We start from the raw sequence: 21,610 nt of genomic DNA, 5'->3' as shown, positions 1-21,610 counted from the left end.
CATTTGACTAGTTTTGCAATTATGACACAAACTGTGCTTTCAGGAATCAATAAGTGGCTTTGAAACTCATACAAATACAGACTCTGGGTGTCTGGGTAGCATAACGGTCTATTCCGTTGCCTACCAACACGGGGATAGTCAGTTCAAATCCCCGTGTTACCTCCAGCTTTGTCGAGCGTCCCTACAGACACAATTGGAAGTGTCTGCGGGTGGGACGCTGGACGTGGGTATGTGTCCTGGTCGCTGCACTAGCACCTCCTCTGGTTGGTCGGGGTGCCTGTTCGGGGAGGGGGGGGGGGCAATAGTGTGATCCTCCCACACGCTACGTCCCCCTGGCGAAACTCCTCACTGTCAGGTGAAAAGAAACGGCTGGCGATTCTACATATATCAGAGGAGGCATGTTGTAGTCTGCAGCCCTCCCCTGATCAGCAGAGGGGGTGGAGCAGTGATCGGGACGGCTCGGAAGAGAGGGGTAATTGACTAGATACAATTGGGGAGAAGGGCGGGGTAAATAAATAAAGGCTCTTAATGAGAACAGTTCTTGAAAACTTGGAACTGTTTCTAAGTCAGAACTGGTTGATGCCTAACATTGGTGGTCATAGAGGGGGAAAAAAGTTTTATCATTTAACTTGTAAACAAAGTTTATGAGGGTTTTTAGTTTATAAATGAGTATATCTTGATCATTTTAGCTTCAGAATCAGAATACTTTTAGTCATTCCCGGGGGGAAATTGGGTTATATTACAAACACTCACTGTAATAACTAAAAACTAACAAGATACAAGATAAGAAAATAGAATAGCTTCTCTGTTCACTTCCCCCAGAGCTCACACACGAGTTCCTGCAGATCCTGGAGAAGACACCTAGCAGGTTAAAACGGATTCGCAACTGGAAGGTAAAACATGAGCATTTGGGTTCATTCTTTTTCTTTTCTTTTGTGTGTGTCCAATAGCGGACAGCTAATGTATCATTCATTGATATGATTGAATAGGACTCCCTGTTGACACATTGTGATGTCCCTAATCATCTGTCTCCCATGTCCCAGGCTGGAGGTCAGACAGCAAAAGGCAAGTCCAAAGTCCAGGAGGAGGGGGACCAAACAGACACCATGATGAGCATGATCTCTATGGCATCGTCAGAGAGTACTCTGGCAGGCCTGATGAGCCTCTCAGCCCCTCCTTCCTCTTCCTCATCAATGGGTGAGAAGGACAGGAGTACACCGGGTAGTGCCCAGCACTGGCAGCCAGGTGGCAAAAGTCATGCTGCTTCTGAGCAGCAGCAGCAGCACAACCACGAGGTACATGCCCCAGCTAAGGTGTCACTGAGCGAGTATCGTGCTAAGAATGCGGATGTTCTAGCTGCCCAGAAGAGGAAACTGGAGAATATGGAAGCCTGTGTAAAGAGGGACTATGCCAATGCTGCCCAGGCTCTCATTGGTCAGCAGCAGAGGAAGGAGAAGCAGCAGCATCATCACCAGCAGTCCAGCTCCCTATCCCACTCAAGCTCCTCCTCCTCCTCAGACATGAACAACCCATCGCCCATCATTCTCAAAATTCCTCTTGAGAAAGAGAGGCATGACCGCAGCTCCCTGAAGATGCGGTTCCCTCTGCCTGGAGGAGGGAGCAGTGGGCACAGCGGGAGCAGCAAAGGCCAGGATCAGGACATCAAAGTTAGAATACGGGTACCTGAGAAGCAAAGGGGGAGTTCGGGAGAAGAGGGCAAGAGCAGGGAGAAGCACAGGGAACGCACCAACCACCACCACCACCATCATCATCACCACCATCATTCTTCCTCCAGTGGTGCCTCACTTTCCTCTTCCTCTTCACATAAACACTCATCAGGAAGTACGAGCAGTGCATTAGGAAGCAACAAAAAGATCCCTAGTGATTCCTCTCGAATGAGCTCCTCCTCGTCTTCAGCCTCTCGAAAGAGGTCTCATTCCCAAGATCCTGCAGCCAGCTCTCACCCTTCTTCCAAACTAAGTAAGTCCTCTCGGAATGCCTATCAGCTGCCGTCCTTGTCTTCATCCTCTGGGCACAGCCTTGGGCATGGTCCTGACATCCTCCCTTCCCTGGGCCTTCCCCACCACCAGGGGAGCTACTCACACTCCAAGGGGGACAAGACCGACACTAATGGACACAACACAGTGGGTGGGGGCCAGTCAAATGAGTACCAGGACACTTATGAAATGCTAAACTCACTGCTGAGCGCACAGGGAGTCCAGCCGTCCCAGCCACCCATGTTTGACTACAGATCCCAATATGGGGACTACAGGTACAGTGGGAGCTCTAGAGGGAGCAACTCCAGACCCCCACCCCTGCCTTCGGAACCTCCTCCCCCGTTGCCGCCATTACCCAAATGAGTTTTTTTTTTTTAATCCATGGATGCATAACGTGCGCTGTACTCGCCATCACAAACATCAAGATTGTTACATGAAATGTTGCCCAGTGATTTTGGACTCTAAATGTTTGTGTTTTTTTTTTTTTTTTGGTGCGGGTTTCAGCTTGACAGCAGAGAAATGTATTTCAGGTGTAAATGCTTTTTCTTTTAAATTTCATTCACATTTATGTGTGGGGCAATAATGAGGCTTGAAAAGCCTATAAAATTAGAAAAAATATTTATGGGGAAAAGTGTAAATACTATTTTTGATGTTAGCAGTTTTTTATCTCCTCAACTGAAATTAAATGTGATAATAGGACCTGGCATTTTTGCCATTGTGGATATAAAGGAAGTCAAACATTGTCTTGAAATTGTAGAGGAAACTTATTTGCATTACATTATGTCTTGCTAGCGATTGTCTTTTTATAATGTTTTTATAGTATGCTATTTATTAAGTGAATGCTTTTTGAAGAGCACTGCCCCCCTTTTTTTAATGTCTCCCTTCATTGCGGTGACCTTTTTTTCCCCCTCAAGACTGTACAGGCTAGTTTGAGAATGCATGTCTCCAAAGCCATTTTTCTATTTTTTTTAAACCACCCAAATTGAAGACCCCCCTCCCCAGGGTTATTAAACCTAATTTTTGTAATTATCATTATCTTTATTTGTTAAACTGTTGTACAAAGATTATGAGATGGTAGAAACAAACTATTTTTGCATTTTGTTATGAAAGATTAGGGAAAAACCTTGTAAAATAAGGAAGCTTGTACTTTTTTTTGTTTTTAATTGCTGCAGTCATTGTTTTAAATGGTTGTAAAATGTCATGTTGATACTCAAATACTTACACTAATGGGCAAAATTTATTCCAAGGATGTTTATCTGTGAGTCATTAAATACATACAGGGTATGGCCACAATGAAGGAATTGGCAGTGTCGACTCCCCCAACCATGAAGGTGTAGGGTGTATTTCCTAGCAAGTATCAATCCAGTTGTTCTAGGAAGACAACACAAAGTTCAGTTACTGTTGGAAAAATAACATTACCTGCAGTATCAGTGTATCCTGCCCTTTACGTTGCGAGTTTCTGCAACTAGCACGGAAAAGCGGTGGAATGGTTGGTTAGGATCAGACTGGCTCTATGATCATTTGGGCAGTCCCTTTTTTAGCATTTGTGATGTGTCTGTGGACAGGTATTTGGGAATGTACGCATTTGGTACTGCACATCTAAGCAGAATTCAATCAGCAGTGGTGCAATGCAAACAGATTTATTACACAAAATGTGGATATATTTATTTAGAAATATTGAGAGTTCATCCGAGACTGGTATTTTTCATTGAAATAAAGCCATATTTTTCTGTTGTTCACTTCAAAACTATTCAAGTTTGCAGTTAGTTATTCATATAATGGCTGGTGGATCACTGATTCATCAGGTTTTTTCTTGTTTTGTTTTTTTTTTCCTATTCATACAAACGTCTTCCAGGGTGATCACAGTTGAGCATAGGCAAATTGAGATGGCATGGATATTTAGTGTATCTGCAGATACACTAAATGATTCAGTTTTGTTTTGTTTTTTGTTTTTTTTGTGATTAGCATTGACCCTGCCCCCTGTCAGATTAGTGTTCCCAAAAACCATGCCAGAATAAAACCCACACCATAGTGTACCATCTGTTAGTGAAGAAAGACTTTTTTGCTTGTGTTTTTATGTTTTTCTAACTATACCCTGCATATGGTTTTCAACAAAGTATTCACAGTACATGTCCCACAGAAATAATTGCAGAGCATCTTTGGTTAGTTTGAACAAGACATAAATGTGTTACTTTCATTGGAGTTTGTTTTTATGATTGTCATTCATTTAGCACTTCTTTTGGAGAGTCAAAGAAAGTTGAATCAGTGACGAAACGTTTCTGTCAATAAACGTTGTGTCCAGATGAACTGATTCAACTTTCTTTGATTTTCTTACCTGGATTACTGTGCATGCATAAAGACCTTTTGGTGAGTATTTTCAGTGCGTAAACCCCCGTATGGACTAGTTGGATTCATGCCGGTTCGATTTTACCACATCAAGGCTCTTGTAATGTAAAACTCCGTGGATTTTCCATTTGAAATTTTTTGGCCAGGGAATTGATCTACATGCGTTCTTGTTCTCATGGAAATCACTGTAAATAGGTTATCAACATACCTCCACTTAAGGGTATTGGGCAACAGAAGTAGATAACTGCCTAATTTTATTTGGGAAAGAAATGCTGTTTGTAGACGGGAGTACTGGGTATTATCTGTACATCTTAATCATGTAAAACTATATGGATCTGATTGTATGGTATTACCAATCCTAACATGCGATGTATTTTTTTTTTTGAGTTTAAGGAATTATTTTTTTAGGGCGGCTCACAGTAAGGCATAAACCATTGTAATATATATTATAATGTTCCCTTAATCTATAACTTTGTTACTCAGGCAGCAGCGATTTCAAGATATTAGTTGATCCTTTGACTCTTGGTTGTGGTTGTTGAGTGCACTGAATCTATACCCCAGAAATTGCCTGAAATGGAAACGACTTAAAAAGTATTACACTTATATTCTATGATTAGAATAGACGCACCTTGTTTCTGCCATTTGATTTGAACAAATCCAATTTGAGTATTAGCTGATTTTCTTTTAAGGCTGTGGGACTGTCCAAGGAAGTCACAGTGAAAGAAAAAAATGGAACAAAGACACTCATGCAACCTAACAATGCAAAATCGCATAGCTACACCTCCGTTATCAACACTCGAGTTTCATATTTTGTCACATAATCGTGTTTTAAGTGTTTTGAGTGACACTCAGGTCTGGAATCATTAAATCATCTTGGGATTCTGTTTCAATTAAAATATGACTTGTGAACACTGTTGCTTTTGATATAATGTGGTTGATTTAATATCCCATGTCAATAAATATTTTAAGAAGCTGGTCATACGTGTGTATCCTGCGTGTTCTCCGGATTGGGTTGAGGTGCGCAAAAGTAAATTGACAGACGGCGTAGATGCGCGGCCATTACTGTAATACTGACAGCCGGATTGGCCTGTGACTGGGTCGCGCCCAAGGGGTTTCCAACCAATCGACGTGCAACTGAGGTGGGGTTAAGACGGTTGCTGCAGTTGGTTGGCGAATGCGGGAAAAAGCGACGCAGTATGCCTCAGGAGCGGGGCTCGGTGGGACTGGTGGGACAAAGGTAAGCAGATAACGATGAGGAAGTCATGCGTAACATTCATGTGTTGACGTCGATGCATTTCAGTAACACCGATTAAGACATCTGCCTATAGTTACAGGTCAGCAAAAAGCTCTTGTAGTCTACGGTTTAAGGAAGGAAGGAAAAAAAAGCTGTTAGCGCGGTATTAGCCGCCGCTAAATAAAGATGGCGGCTGCATAGCCGACGGGGCAGGCTGCTGTGACGCGGTGAGAAGAGGCGGGCCTCACTATGATGTGGCGCCCGTTTAGACTGGTCTGACAGGGAGGGCCGAACACCACTTAGGAACGCTACTATTAGTGCAGTGTACTTTTAAAAATCGCTTATACGTTAAGGCGGCCGCGAAAAGTGTATCGGCGGGTGCTTAATTTTAGACGTTGTTCGACAATATTGTAGAATATGTTATATTCAATCTCGAGCTATCACCCTACCTCGACATGAGATTTGGCCATCAGTGGTCGCTTCGACGTCGTTTGGTTCGTTCGTCTCCTGATTGTCGTATGTTGCGTTACTGTCCCGACCACGTTAAACTGAGTTACGCAACATCCTCTGACCTTTTGGACTCACATAATTTAAAGTGTTCTAGTCCAAGGACTAGCTTGGACAGGTGATACAGGTATCACTGTCGATACAGGTATCACTCTCAAGTCCTTAAATCAACGCCCCACCTTCAATGTGATCTTTCAAGTTCTGTTTTAACCTAATGTTTGTGTTTTCACATTTAATACACACATAGTTTGTAACCCACCTGTAGCCCTTGCCCCCAGGATCGGAGGCGAAAGAACACAAGGTGTTGTGTGGCTTTTTGCTCAAAATGAGAATTGCGCGGACAGAATTATTGACAACCACGTACTCGGTAGCAGCCTATAAGTTAACACCGTAATGTCTTGGTTTCCCTTTATGTGCTTTCAGAACTTTTACAATGAACAGGATAAGGATCCACGTTTTACCTTCGAGTCGGGGCAGGGTGACCCAGACGCCCCGTCCTCAGGAACCTCAAGCCTGCGCCTTCACCCAGCGACCCTGCTCCCAGCAACGCTTGGACGGCCTGGAGTTCTGCATCAAACACATATTAGAGGACAAAAATGCCCCCTACAAACAGTGCAGCTATGTCTCCAGTAAAAATGGCAAGCGCTGCCCCAATGCTGCTCCAAAGGTTGACAAAAAAGATGGGTAGGTGTAAAGTCAGAATCCATCTGATTTTATAATGGCTAGTCGTAGCTACTCCAAGGAGGGCATAAATGTCTTTTTCCCTTCCCAAATCTGTCTCGCAGACAGGTGAACACAATGGGTGGCTGAAGTGCACACTATTCATAACTATGCCCAAGCAAATTGGTGTAGCGTGGCCATCTCACTTATTGCTTATTTTCATCTCATCAACAGAGTGACATTCTGTGCGGAGCATGCTCGAAGAAACGCCATGGCCCTCCGTGCTCAGATGAAAAAGGCATCCTCCGGTCCATCCCCAGAAGCACTAGTATCCCAGCTTAGCGGATACAGCCGTGCAGAAACACACCATCTTCACGGAGGTCACAGTGAAGGAAGTCACATTCTAGGTGAGTGATTTTGTTCGGCAATGGACAAAAATCATTGACATTAGTTGAGTTGGTGATGATTTTTCTGTCTCGTGGGTGATGATTTTTTTACCTTGTGACAAACTTGTTTGTTTTTTTTGTTTTTTTTTTTACAATCTGGTGCATTTACTGTGAATTAAGTAATGTTCCCCTCTCTGTAAATTTGTCTATTTTTTTATGCTGTGTTGTCTGTAATGACTGGGTATGTTTTCCTCTTGCAGCTTCTGTGATTTTTTTTTCCCATGTGCAAATATGCATACATCATGTGTAAGTGTACTTGCATTCCCCTTTGATTGCAGATGAGGACAGTTGGAGTGAAGAGGAGCAGGGACCTCTTGTTCTCGACCAGACATGGAGAGGAGACCCTGACAGCGAGGCTGACAGCATTGACAGTGATCACGAGGATCCTCTGAAGTAAGTTCATTCCCCGCTTTCTTGAGTCAACGGAAAAAACATAACCTTTTAAGCTAATTTTTGAAGCAGTCCGTGGATAGGTGTTGCAGTCCCTTTATTAAGTTTCTTATTAAAAGTTTCTGCTTCATGTACACGCGTTTCAGGCAGAGGTAACACCGGCTCAGTAATAAGTTAATTATCAGATTTTTTTTCTTCCTCCCTGATTGGTAAAAAGGGAAGTGAATTAGTTTTGAGTAAACAAAATCCCACTCAGAAAATTGTGGATTGCTCCCTCTGGGGTGGGGGATGAGTTGTTGCCTCAAGTGAAGGAGTTCAAATATCTCAGGGTCTTGCTCACAAGTGAGGGTAGGATGGAGCGAGAGATTGACAGGCAGATTGGTGCAGCATCAGCAGTAATGCGGATGTTGTACCGGACCGTTGTGGCAAAGAAGGAGCTGAGCTGGAAGGCAAAGCTCTCAATTTACCAGTCAATCTTTGTTCTAATCCTCACCTATGGTCATGAGCTTTGGTACTAGTGACCAAACGAGTGAGATCGCGGATACAAGTGGCTGAAATGAGTTTCCTCCGTAGGGTGCGTCTGGGCTCAGCCTTAGAGATAGGGTGAGGAGCTCGGACATCCGGAGGGAGCTTGGAGTAGAGCCGCTGCTCCTTTGCATCGAAAGGAGCCAGTTGAGCTGATTCGGGCATCTAATTAGGATGCCTCCTGGGCACCTACCTTTGGAGGGTTTACCGGGCATGGCCAACTGGGAGGAGACCCCGGGGTAGACCCAGAACTCGCTGGAGGGACTACATGTCCAATTTGGCCTGGGAATGCCTGGGATCCCCCAGGAGGAGCTGGAGGGCGTTGCTGGGGAGAGGGACGTCTGGAGTGCCCTACTTAGCTTACTGCCACTGCGACCCGACCCCGGAAAAGCAGCTGAAGATGAGATGAGATAAACAAAATCCCTTCCCCTTTTCAGTTGCACCCAAGCCATCTTGGTAAAGGTTAGACCTCAATAATCCCCCAGTAAGTTAATTTCTATCCTTTTTTAAGTTCATAATCTCAGACTCTATGGAATACTCTTTTGTGGCCAGACCCTCTGTTATTTACAAAAACTTAATTTGCCTCAATCCAACCTTCGGTATGGCCACTAAAGGCCACTAAAGATAGCTCCGCCAACATTTCGGCGGAGCTGTGAGGACCTCTTCCCTTTTTTTCTAAATTATTCTATTTTTCTGTTCCTTTTTATGTAGACACGCAGGAGTGTACACAGCAGAAGAGGTGGCGCTGATCACCCGTGAGAAACTCATCAGGCTCCAGTCTCTTTACATTGACCAGTTCAAACGCCTACAGCACCTTCTCAAAGAGAAGAAGCGTCGATACCTGCACAACCGCAAGGTGGAGCATGAGACCCTTGGTAAGGATACATGGATGTGGCATCTTTGTTTCAAGCTGAGCATCCACGACTATTGGATGCCTAATAGTGGTTGCCTAAGGAATTGCTCTTTCTCCTAGATAACATCACCTCATTACCTTATCTGTTTGCAATATGAAGACATTGGCCTAAAAGCTGTTGATGATATGCTTTTATTCCAGGGAGCAGTCTACTGACTGGGCCTGAGGGACTGTCTATGAAGGAGAGGGAGAACCTGAAGAAGCTAAAAGCCCTGCGCCGTTACCGCCGCCGGTATGGTGTGGAAGCCCTGCTGCACAAGCAGCTTAGGGAGAGGAGGCAGGCTGCCACAGAAGGAGCTCCTCAGGTGGGGCGTGGGTGGGTTTGGGCAGTAGAAAATGAAATAAAATTTCACACATTTCTGTTTTGAATACAGTGTATAGCTATTGTCAACTAATTCTTTGCCATATAATGCATGGTCAGTGGGGATAGTGATTGATATTGGTACAGACAGGCTGGCAAGCATTCAAACAAATCTAAAAGAATTCAGTTAACTAAGTTCAGCAGGTTTTTACTGTTTTTGGGATCACCTTTTTACTGAGCATATCTTAGTTGTCTTTAGCACTTAAAGGGGAGTCAATTTTTGTGCGTTTTGAGGTTTTTATATCATGGCTATGGCTTACCCAGTAGTGTTCCCTATGTATTCAAATTCGTAAATTCTCATTTTGGTCAAAGTAGGTATGTTTTAGCATCAAAATGCTATTTTCCCAGGCCCTTCAAAAAACTTTTCCCCATGTGACCTGATGTAGGTTTTTGCACTTTCTTTTAACATTTTTATAATTCTCCATGCTTACACTGTCAGCAAACTGCATCTGTGAGTGGTGGTTGAGGGAGGGGAGAGTCAGGCATCAGCGCTAACCCGTGTCACTGCTTTTTGCTAATGGCTGAGTGGGCATTTCCATTTAAACAACCAGGAAAAGAACGCAGATGGCATTGCCCTTTAAGAGGGAGAAATGTGTTCTCTGGATTGGGTTGTGGTTCACTCATTTTCTTACTGTGCCTTTACTTAACATATTTCAAATTTAATTTATTGAGTGTCTTTATTATAGCCACACACACGAACAATGTACGAGAAATGCATCTCTTATGTGGAGGGCACCCGATGTACCAATCCCTGTCTGCCTATGACCCGACACTGCATTTCACGTATCCTTGGTGATGTTTTCAAGATAGTTGTTGAATCAAACCAAGAGAACTTTGTCCACTTTTGTGGGTGTTGAAACCACAGTTGTAATTTATTGAGTGGAAATGCAAATGCCATACGTTGGCTTTTCAGTTAAGTTGAGGCAGTACTGTTTTAATATAGCGCTGGTAATTGGAACCTGTTTTGATATGAAAATATCGAGCTGTACTTGTAATCAGGATTAGCATTCATTTGTACTCCTTATCACCTGTCTCCTAAATCATATTCACCTTGGCCCTGATCAAGACTAGCGGCTTGCAGTAGCTGTGGGTTTCAAACAGTGCCAACATTAAATTCTTCCTGTGGTCTGTTGGTTTCCCCCAGAGTAACAAAGGGGATAGTCAATTCAGTTGGAAGGAACAAAAACCCTTCCCTTGTTTAGAGCCCCAAATTATTTGGTGTAAACATACTTTCAATGTCATCCTTTCCATCTTTTGCTTAGTATTTACACTTCTGTTTTCAGTCAGCTAACAACGAAATGGTAATTATGCAGGTATTAACATTGTGCTTTAACTGCTAAGAAAGTTGAAAACAGTAGATTTGGAGAACAGTGTATTATTGTAAGCAACTCATAGGCCTTGCTTAGTTGCCATGCTTTCCAGAAAATGTACAAACTCATTGTACGCAGCTGTTTAGGCATATCATTTGTATGATTTAGAATTTTGCAATTCAACAAAATGAAGCATTGTGTTGAGTGATAATTGCTGTAATCTTGTTTAGGTAGGTACATTTTTAACACTTGCAATAGCTGTCATTTGTGCAACCGCTAAATTTGTTTCAACTGTAATATTAACGCCCAACATTGTGTCATATTTTTTTTATGGAGGCAAATAGCTGCATTTCTCTGGCTATCTGAATATTTTCTGACTTTGTTGCATTTTCCAGTGCTGCTATGTTTTATCACTTTTATCCTTGACAATGAGACACTCAGACATCTACCAGGACAGCAATCAGTTGCTTTTCAAGATATGTCCGGGGTTGACTGATGTCCCGTGTGACCGCACCGTGCACATGGGTCAGTCTGAAGAACCCCGCTGCCCACTTCACCTCACCTTGCCCCCTCCTATATACCAGCCTGAACAGGAGCCTCCACCACAGGAGCAGCTGACCCTTGCAGCCAAAGACATGTATCTCAGTGCAGCAGAGCTTCAGCCCACTGAGAGCTTGCCCCTGGAGTTCAGTGATGTATGCCAAAATGTTTTCCCCTTTTTATGTTCTCAGTAATGGGAGTGTTTTGTTTTACACTTCAGGTGACACACCTGTGTCCTTGAAATCTGTACATTCTTCAGAAGTTCTTATTCTCCTCTCCTAGTGCTAAGGCAACATTTAGCTCGTTTCCCCAAGAGCTCTGATGTACACACAATGACAAATTCAAGGAAAAACCAACATAGTGTCTTAGTAAGATGTTGGGCCACCACAGGCCTCCAGAACAGCTTCAGTGCTCCTTGTTACAAATTCTACAAGTCTCTGAACTCTACTGGAGGGATGAACGTCATTCTTCCAAAAGATATTCCCTCATTTGGTGTTTTGATGATGGTGGTGGAGAGCACTGTCCAACACGTCAGTCCAAAATTTTCCAGTGGTGTTCAATTGGGTTGAGATGTGGTGACTGCGAAGGCCATAGCATAGGATTTACATCATTTTCATATCATCGACCCCTCCTGCCCTGTGGATGGGGACATTGTCATCCTGGAAGAGACAGCTCCCATCAGGATAGAAATGTTTCATCATAGGATAAAGGTGATCGCTCAGAATAACTTTTGCATTGATTTTTCAGTAACTCTTCCCTCCAAGGGGACAAGTGGACACAAACCATGCCAGGAAAATGCCCCTCCGCAGTATAACAGCCCTCAGACCCCTGACTGCAGTGGTCAAGCATTTAGGGTTTTCCTTTAATTTGTCACCCATCTGTATGTTGAATACACAAAGGGCACGCAAGCATCTTTTGTTAAACGGTTAGATACTGAGCAGTTGTATGCAATTAGGTCCCCATTTGACCCTGCAAATACAATCACATGAACATTATCACAGAAAGGCAGGAAGGAAGTTCTTTTTCTCAATTGAAATGAGGCGAGTCCCAACAAACCTGAAAAATGACGACCTTGATGTGATACATGTCTTCATTGTCTTTTAAGGATCTGGATGTGGAAGGAGATGGTATGCAGGGTCCCCCGTCGCCTCTTCAGTTTGACACAGCCCTGGCCCTGGAGGACCAAACCATCAGAGCCATCGCTGAAGCGCCCATGGACATTCTGACCGGAGAGGACCCAGACCAAGTTGATCTGGATACCTCTGGACAAGAGCTGTCGGACAGAGATGTGGACACTATTGTGAATGACCAGGTACTGTCACCTGATTTCAGCATTTGCACACACAAAGGCTTCGCTACTTTCTTCACTTGTTCTGCTGTTTTACTGTATCAAGCATCTCTTCGTTTACATCCATTTATGCAGATGTATATTTTTATATCCAAAAAAATACAACATGTTTTGACATCCTGGCAATGAGCAGTCTCTGTCGGATAATGTGTTTTTCACATGGCCAACATGTAAAGATTGTACTATTAACAGACATTGGACATTACCAAGGAATATGTTTGGAGCTGAAAATGTTTGCTCATCTCCAAGCTGAAATGGCTAAATACTTCTCGGAGAAAAGATGTCTCTCTAGTGTAATTCGTTTTCTCTATAGGTTGTGGTAGGAGGAGAAAGGGAGGCAACAGAGAACTCGCTGCTAGACACAGCATCAGTCGACGATCCAAGATGAAAAGAGAAGCTTCTGCAAAGTAGAACAATTTCACAAAAACTGTTGTCAATTCGACCAGTTGGAAACCAGGCTGGAAGGACAGTGAACATCACCTTAAAAGAAATCACAACCAAGCCTTTTCAGATCACTGCCTGTCATACTACTACTGTCCTCATAGATTGTAATTCAGTTAGTCATCTTTGGGTACATATAATGTTTCTGCTGATGTCGGTCTGGTCTTACATCCCTTACAGTTAATACCAAGGCACATGTAGTTTCAGTCCTGCATCACTTTGTCCACATTTGCAAATTGTCGATTGTCTGCTAAATAAAAGATGGTGCACTCTTTTAATAACTATTGAGGGTGAATGTTCAGTAAACAAATCCTATAAATAATCTACTTTATAATACCTCGTCTTCTGTTTTATGAGTTAAAAAAAACCGCAACCTGCTGGAAAGATTTGCCTCCGGATGAGAGGTTTCTCGTGTATGTCGATATTTTTGGGTTTGCAATGGAGTATTAGCAAAAAATATATATAAATATGTATATGGTCAGAAAAACATATATCCCGGGCAAGTTTTAAGTATATGTTAAAGTTATGTTTGGCAACACTGGAAACAGCCTCTCCTGAAAAATTGGGGCGGGTAACGCAATTTCATGCAATGACATCACTTTTCCTCAACACGAACACTGGCAGAGCGAGGTAGACAAGGAGAGAGAGAGAGAGCTGCTGCTGCTGCTGCTGCTGCCGCTGCAAAGGAGAACCGCCGCAAGAAGGAAACCAGAAACAAAATGAACACAAGTTTCCGTTTCAATCTGTGAAAAAGTAGTTTGTCCAAATTATCGATGGCAAGAGAAGATCATCGTCGGCAGGTCTCGACCAAATGAGGTCAGTTTTTTTTTAAATTTTCATAGACGAGTGGGGGGGTGGAAAGAAAAATCCTATTCCGTGTCCTGTAGCGTCAGCCTGGTCGGCTTTAGGACAGACACACGCTGCTCATTTGTTTCAGCTAGGCGGAACAGCAAAAAGCCAAATTGTGCACGTCTGCCGAGGATCTTGCTAGCGTTGATTTTTGTCTTGTATAAAGACCCAAGTCGTCTTGGTTGGCGTTTTCTCGCCTGAATCAGAGGGGTTCGCTGTGTGTCAAGGGCGTAACAGTATTGGCTGTGTTTGATGGTGGAGGGGTTTAATGGGCCTACCACCCCCCCCCCTCCACAATACAACGATCATTCTGTCACTCGTCCCTTCTGCTTACTCCAGTTTTAGGTTTATGGCGTTGCTCGTGAAGTAGCGGCTGCCTAGCATTACAGGGCTTAACCACACGAGAGGGGTTTCTTTTTTTCTTTTTCTTTTTTTGCAAAGATGAAAACCCAGAAAGGTAACGTGGAAAAACGAACTGTCAGCTCTCCCCTGTGGCTCTTGGACTGTTATATTTTCATTATCAGTTTACATACAGGATTGCAGACAGGCGTGCATGGGAATGTACTTTAGCCTGTGCTGCAGTCCTATAGGGCCGGGGTGTGATTGGAGTCCAAGAATGAAGTGGCGTCCCGCTATTTTAAGAAAAGGGGAAGAAAAAAAAACAATCTACTGTTAAACTTTGCAATCTGTGAACATCACTTAGGGATGACAAGACTGTTTTTTGTGCATTTGTCGCATTTGTTAATTTAAGGGCTTCTGACGACCAGAAAGAAACTCACGTTTTCCCAATGTTTAGCAAAGAATGCACAACATTAGAGAAGTCACAGAGCTCAAATGACTAAGACAAGGCGAGCAAATGGAATTGATTTGCACCCACAGTCTTGCTATAAAATTGCTGCACAGTGCTATATATTTAATAGGATATGCACTATAATGTAATGCAATAATACATACGCAGTAAGATAATAGTGTGTGGTACTGTAGTGCTATAGATTATGATATTACATAAAGCATATAGTCATGGTTGCCTGATCCTGACAACACTGCTGGTAATCATTTGTCAGCATCAGTGACCTTCAGTGAGAAGTCAATTGTATATCAATATGGTTATAGTGGGATGATTGCAACCTAAAACAGGGGGCTCGTTCAGTAACTTGACCCAGAATGTAATCCAACACAATGACTACAGGTACACTTGATTTGCTGCCTTTTTTTTAATCCTCCTTAAAGAAGGATATCAGATCCCTGTAATAAAGAAACACATTTGCAGCCTGGTGATTTTTGCCCAACTGCTACAAATTAACAGATTGCAGTCTCCATTGATAACATCATGGATTTGACCAACGTTGAGAAAACCTTCTTTAAACCAACGTTGGCAGGGACGAACAATTTGATGCCCTGCAGTTTTTGAATGCCGCTTCTAAAATCACGAGGAGTGAATTGTTCTGAGGGTATTTTTTTTTACAAGCAAACTATTGTATTTGCAGTAAAATGTGGTCTCTAATTCTCCTAATAAAGAGTAACTTGTCAACCTATCTTATAGAGGTTGAGTTGTGTGATGTCAGAAACAAACGTTGAAAGACATATGAAAAAGATAACCTATTGTAAACTACTAATAAGACACGTTAGCCCCTAGCTAACGGGTCTGACCCTTTAGCCGAGCGGTTAGTGATGTCGCCTTGTGGCGCAGTACACCTCGTATCGAATCCCGCACCGGGCAAGAAAATAACCGGTTACATTGGTGGCAGCGGTGGGATCCGGAAGTGTGCGGATCCTCAGAAGTCACTTCGGAGCGCGGGAATAACAAAGCGCGAGGGCGCGCTTCCAGGGAGTGTGATGACTGTAAACTACTAATAATACACGTTAGCCCCTACCTAACGCGTCTGACTCTTTAGCCGAGCGGTTAGTGATGTCGCCTTGTGCTGCAGTACACCTGTATCGAATCCCGCACCGGGCAAGAAAATAACTGGTTACACTATGTAACTATGCTCATTTGGGGTTGAGCCTAGGTGAAAACTATATTTGTGCTTTCATTTTCTAATTTGATAAAATAGCCTCAGTGTCAGGTTGACAGAGGAAGTTTCGTTTCTTACCGGTGGCTAGAATGAAATTCTTCAAAATAATAAGAATTTATTTTGAGAAATCTTGGAAGCAATCCTGAAGATTTTATGCAAAACATCACTGGGTGTTTGTTGACACTGGGCTGTATTTTCCTAATTTTGGAGTTTGTTAAGAAAAGTTTATCCCTTAAACCACACTTATTTACACCTTATACCCCAGAAAGTCGAATCAATTCATCCGGACACAAAGTTTAGAGGACTTATTTATGGATTTAATATCGTAGTCCCTTTGTTTCCGGTTTCAAATTGTAAGAATCACTTATATTTTGTTTGGACACAAACTCTCTCTTTTTTTTTCTTCCCCCAATCTGTTGCAAGTGTCAAACTGGACTGTGATCTATTGGAAGTCTACACGATGTCAACAAACAGCCCACACTTTCTCTAATCTGTTATTCTGTCGTAATAAGCATAGACAGAGATATCACCGGAGGTTGCAAGAGCCTCGGTTTACGTTCAAGATCATTAAAACAGAACATTGTACAGCAGAACTTTGCCCATCTAAACCTCCTGTCGCACTAAACCTGCAGTGGGTCTGAGCAGAAAGGGGTGAGAGAATGTAGTAGTACTGCATTGGGAAAACTTATCTTACTGTGTTGATTGGATGAGACCATTGCATTGTTTTAGCGGTTGACGAATGCAATGGAATGCATTTGAAAAGCAAATGAAATGTCACTGGTGTGTGCATGCATGTTTCACATTTTGGAAATAGATTGGGTCCAGAATGGCGGTGCAGATCACTGCTATGAACATTTCATTCTTGTGAATGACCTCATAATTGTTCAGGGCTTTGAATTAATGTGGTTCCACTCTATCCTCTACATTACATACATGGTGTGTGTGTGTATGTGTGTGTGTGTGTGTGTGTGTGTGTGTGTGTGAGAGAGAGAGAGAGAGAGAGAGAGAGAGAGAGAGAGTGCTGTGTGCATGTGTGCTTTGAGCTGGATTGAACATTCGTGAACGCTTCGTCTCAGAACAACTTTGCGATTGCATATCCAAGCTGCGCCGCATTACATCATGAAAAGCAGAGCCCAGTGACTTATTCAAGTGTAATGGGCAGTATAAGTGTTCGCTCACCCTGTTCGCCTCTAATTGTTCGCAGATGTTCTGCACGCCTTTGTGTCCTACATCTTGTTGCAGCAGGCTCATATAGACGCCACATACGGTCTTGAGACTTTATTATAGAGGGGAAACGTGGCACGGAGTGAGTGTTTACAGTCTGGCTGTTGGTTCTCTTGACCAAATCAGTTTCGGTTTTCAACGCTGCTGTTGAACAGGGCGCTAAGCCGCCACAACAACATAGTTTTACAGCATTTGTTGAGACAGCGCCCCTCATAGACCCTGAGAATGAAGTAGGCTAGAAGGAGCACATCCACCTTTAGCATGACTGCTTATAGCCTTTCAAGGTCGTTCCTTTTTGGGAAAGGAATGCTTTATTTGGGCTAGCGGCTATAGTTAAACACTTTTTTACAAGGAGGGAAAAGCAACTGGTCAATAATTGAGTCAGTCAGTGATGTCATGTAAAAGTGCAGAGACAGGTCAGTGCCTCCTGCAGGCTTGGCCTATCTCCGCCGCGCAGATTAGCCTCCCCTCTGCATAAATGGTCACACTTTGAAGATAGCCATGCTGGGGCTGGGACCTCGCGTTATCAGTTATCTGTTCAACCCTTTATCACCCCGCTGTCTGACACATGCAGGTAATCTGGTTACCATGGTAAAGGCAATTCTGGAGCTCACATTAGCATGTGGAAATATTCATCAATTACCCCACGGGGCTGATGCGATATGATAGAGATCCCAGCAGGAGGCAAGACTGAGTGAAATCTCCCCAAAAAAGTCATCTCAATCACTATTGCTTACACACACACACACACACACACACACACACACACACACACACACACACACACACACACACACACACACACACACACACACACACATGCTCCCAGTGCAGGTATTTAGATGAAAGGAATTATCTTGGCCTGGATTGTTTTCCCCCACGGCCTTTTGTTTTCTTCTTTTTGAACGTGCAAGCTGCTGAGAGAGGCTGGTTGGTTGAGAGAGGTTATTTGTATGCGCGTCAACTGGAATTTTAACCAGAGTAGTCACGAAGAACAACTTAAACCCTTGCCCCTCTGTTTTTTTTTCTTTCTCCCTAGATAAACTGTCTTGGAGCCTGCTGTGAAGAATATGGCCTCTGAAATATGTATGATTCAATACACTTCAGGAATTCTAATACTGTGTGAGCGCAGAGCTAGGACTCCTTCAAAATCCACCCTACAGAGGAATCTGTGATCCCACAGACATTGAAGCTGGCAAAACACATCTTAAGCTGCAGCTGTAACAAACATTCAATTCATCAGCCCAGCCAGGAAAAATATGGCTTGGAATGTAACTTTAATCAATTCAGGCAAGCCAGGTCTCTACCGTGTCCTGTTTGGCCAAGAGGGGAGTAAATGGCCACAATTTTGTTCAGTTAGACAGGAGACCGATCCATTAGATCCTGTCGTGAAATTTTCATTCAGGCTCTGATCTATGATAACAAAGATTAAGACCACTTATATGCCTGGGCCCACACTGCGAGGTTTTGTCTATATTTCGGTGGCCCTGCATCCTCTGTGTTAAACAGTGTTCCTTTGTGCACCTCCTGAAGTTTATTTTCATTCATCTGAAAATAAGTTCTTGAGAAGCTGCATGCCCACCCCCACCGCCTGTTCTGCCCCTAAACCTCACTCCCCCAAGGTGCTTAGTGAGCCCTAGATCTGCCAATGCTTGAATGTTTTGAAGTTCTCATGAGCTTCCTGTTTGCATCCCCCTCCATCAATTCAATCTATACGCCTCAAAAAGCACTAAAGCGCCCCTTCCAATAGATTATGTCGCCGACCGTTTGCAGTTGTTGTGATAAAGAGCAGATGGGCAATGAGTGGAGTCTTTTGTGTGTATACTGGATATCCTGTATATTGTGGATCTCCATATATAACCCTCTTTACAACTTCAGCGGGCTCCCCATATCGTTGATTCTGTACCATAAATAGGTCTTCCTCTTGGCCAGACCTTGGGAAAAGGATGTGGATGATGAGCAAGGAAAGCATGCCTGGCTCAGCTGAGATGGTACTGTGGGGCTTCTGGGTTAATCTAAACCACTGTGCCTGGTGGCCAGATGTGGAGAGGTCGTCCCCCGCCAAACCGCTCACCCGTGCGCCTTCTCAAGTTTCTTTGGTCTGCTGTCACTCCTCTTAACGTGCCTAGTCTAAGCGTACTATTAAAATGGTGGTCATGTTGGTGTAGCAGCTCTGCAGACTTGCCTTACTGGTCACTTGTGACTCAGATTAAATTGTATGGCTTCACCAGTGCATTAGTGCTGAAGAAACATCATCACATTTTTTCCAGGCATGTCAGGTCAGGGCGCAGCAGAGGGATGTCAATGTGAGTCACCGAGAATCAGGTAGTGAAGACGTGTGCTGACACTCATGGAAATCCTATGTGGAACTGGACAACACGCGGTTGTTCCTCTGGCTGTCTGGCTACACATCTTGTAGTCTGGTTGGCAAGGGGACGCCACCTCTCTCTGCAGTATTTACAGCAGTGTGAAACCCGTCTTTATGGAGGCCATGACAAATGGTTCTCATTACTGGGCTTTTATGATTACAGAAATGAACTGGAAAGCATACTTTGAATCTTTTCACCTTTGAGGAATTTATTACAGTCACTGTGGCTACAAAAGCAGACTGTGAGAAAATGAAAAAAATATACATATGTCCTGTTAAAGTCTTTACACCTGAAGATACTTTCTCTAGGCTGTATGAACATATTACACAGAGCTAAGATCAGCAGCCTTGACCAGAGCCGACTCACTGATGATGGTTCACTTGCTACGACTCCTGACTTCATAATGAGGTGCGGCTAAGCCAAGGCTTCATGCAAATTAACAACAAGAAGCCTTCACCGACACCATCGGGGTGGGTGTGGGGGTGTGTGTGTCTGTGTGTGTGTGTGTGTGTGTGTGTGTGTGTGTGTTTTATAGCCCCAGCTGTAGACCCTACCCATCTCCCAGCAGAGGAGAGAGTGTCACATTTCTTGGTGGTGGATTAGCCCTCCACCTCACATGGAGCCACACACATTACTGCCCATTAAACTGTCTGCCTCTCAATGGCGGTTTGTATCCCGCGAGTCTGATTTATGACTCTAATTTTGAACTCCCCAGACAGCTCCCTTCACACTGGCCGCCCTTTGCCCGGAAATAAAAAAGAATAGCCAAGATGCACCATCTGCCAACAGACAGTTACATCTCCTCATCCTGGCATGTTTTGGTTGGTTGTGATATTATTCCTTGTTGTCGTTTTATGTAATCTGGGCATCTCGAGTCCATGCACGGGGCTTCTTGTTTGAAGACTAGAAAACGCACTGTAGTGTGATGACATCAGCTTTAAAACAATGCATGTCAAGTCAGTCCAATGTCCTCGTAATGCATTCACACTATTCACAGTTCCTGCAAGTTTGTTTTTAAAAAAGGTCTGCTCTGTGACTTTTAGAGTCAAGCATGCTTTACAGCTCTTCAACGTTCTCCGTTCTCATCAATGATGGTGCAACCCTTGAGCATTGAACAGTTAAGTGGAGATCCTCACTTGGAGAAAGTGGATCTTGGAGGGGGTCACAATAGGCCTTTTATGTTGAGAGATATTCTCATTCCCCCCATGTTGGCTCCAGGGGACCATGTGACTGCCTCTCATTCAGGTCATGTCAGCCGGCTCAGCCTTTGACCCTCTTAGAGGGTCGACACATCCCATTCATCCTATAGACATGTCTTTGTGCATCAGTGTCTGACATAGCGAAGGTATGTCACCACCCCGACACCACCATCCTTCATTAACTTTGTATGATATGTATAGTAGTCTGGCATCGCATGTTTGGCAACGTCCCCTTTTATCTGGTCGCGCCCCTGCCCCGCATGTGTCACTGTCACACTGTGAATTATAGATTAGACGAATTCCTGTGCATTTCTTGTATGCGGCCATGAACGATAATCTGATTCGGATTACAAGGACGGAGCAGCAGATCTGTCGATACTGCGGTTTGTCTGCTGGTTCTGCCTCCCGACCACTAGGTGGACTCAGATTAGTGGCTTGGTCAGGGGCTGATTGGGGAACCGCCATATGTGTTTGTAATGATAGGAGGAAATCCTCAGTGGAACAGAAGCTCCTCTGATCCTGGTGGTTTTTGATATACATTCTGATGTCTTTTGATATTAATGTTACATGATGTCCGGCCAGCCTTTTACCCATGCTGCAGTCTCGCTCAGCGGCCTTAATCTGTTTTCTCTCTTAGTTTCATGGGATTGTCCACACTTCATGTGTTATTTGTTCGGTAGCCTGTCACTTGTAGCGAAACAATAGACCGGCTTTGTTTAGCTTAAAATATGTGCTTAGGGTACAAATTGAGAATCTGGGGCATGTCCTTACTACTCAACTGGCTAGACTGTTGTGGTCAAATCTTGACCAAAGGAGACCCTGGGGCATTTAATTTTGACTATAGGAAGTCTGGCCTGCTAGTCGAAGTCAATTCAGGTCAGGTCTCTTGTCTAGTCAATTAAGGTCACATAAAGAAAGGAATAACCCAACTTTCAA

At 43.6% G+C, this 21,610-nt stretch overlaps 2 protein-coding genes and 1 non-coding gene across 3 annotated transcripts in view; all 3 read left to right on the top strand.

The window, feature by feature from the left end:
• ccnt1 (cyclin T1) overlaps nucleotides 1–5,313 on the top strand; it is a 31,753-nt gene extending 26,440 nt beyond the window's left edge. Inside the window, exons 9-10 of the mRNA XM_056298999.1 lie at nucleotides 823–893; nucleotides 1,044–5,313. Coding sequence (XP_056154974.1) covers nucleotides 823–893; nucleotides 1,044–2,360 — 1,388 coding nt within the window. The 3' untranslated portion in view covers nucleotides 2,361–5,313. The remainder of the gene's footprint in view (nucleotides 1–822; nucleotides 894–1,043) is intronic.
• A 223-nt stretch (nucleotides 5,314–5,536) lies between these two features.
• Nucleotides 5,537–13,328, top strand: kansl2 (KAT8 regulatory NSL complex subunit 2). The gene is made up of 10 exons (XM_056274080.1): nucleotides 5,537–5,580; nucleotides 6,508–6,768; nucleotides 6,979–7,151; nucleotides 7,469–7,583; nucleotides 8,817–8,980; nucleotides 9,160–9,323; nucleotides 10,066–10,162; nucleotides 11,131–11,384; nucleotides 12,335–12,541; nucleotides 12,891–13,328. The coding sequence occupies exons 1-10, from the start codon at nucleotides 5,540–5,542 to the stop codon at nucleotides 12,963–12,965; spliced, it is 1,551 nt and encodes a 516-aa protein (XP_056130055.1). The 5' UTR covers nucleotides 5,537–5,539; the 3' UTR covers nucleotides 12,966–13,328.
• Nucleotides 10,431–10,564, top strand: LOC130108632 (small nucleolar RNA SNORA2/SNORA34 family). The gene has a single exon (XR_008809942.1). It is a non-coding gene; the product is annotated as a small nucleolar RNA SNORA2/SNORA34 family (small nucleolar RNA).
• Nucleotides 13,329–21,610: the final 8,282 nt, after the last annotated feature.

This window comes from Lampris incognitus, chromosome 2, assembly GCF_029633865.1.
Source record: "Lampris incognitus isolate fLamInc1 chromosome 2, fLamInc1.hap2, whole genome shotgun sequence".
Taxonomy (NCBI): Eukaryota; Metazoa; Chordata; class Actinopteri; order Lampriformes; family Lampridae; genus Lampris; species Lampris incognitus.
Note: the sequence above shows the minus strand (reverse complement) of the source record. Positions and strands in the feature narration are given on the sequence as shown.

Excerpts from the sequence above, each read along its gene's own strand:
- kansl2 (XM_056274080.1), top strand. The coding sequence starts at position 5,540 with ATGCCTCAGGAGCGGGGCTCGGTGGGACTGGTGGGACAAAG. Across the intron at positions 5,581-6,507 it reads GTGGGACTGGTGGGACAAAG|AACTTTTACAATGAACAGGA; the intron begins GTAAGCAGATAA and ends ATGTGCTTTCAG. Across the intron at positions 12,542-12,890 it reads ACACTATTGTGAATGACCAG|GTTGTGGTAGGAGGAGAAAG; the intron begins GTACTGTCACCT and ends TTTTCTCTATAG.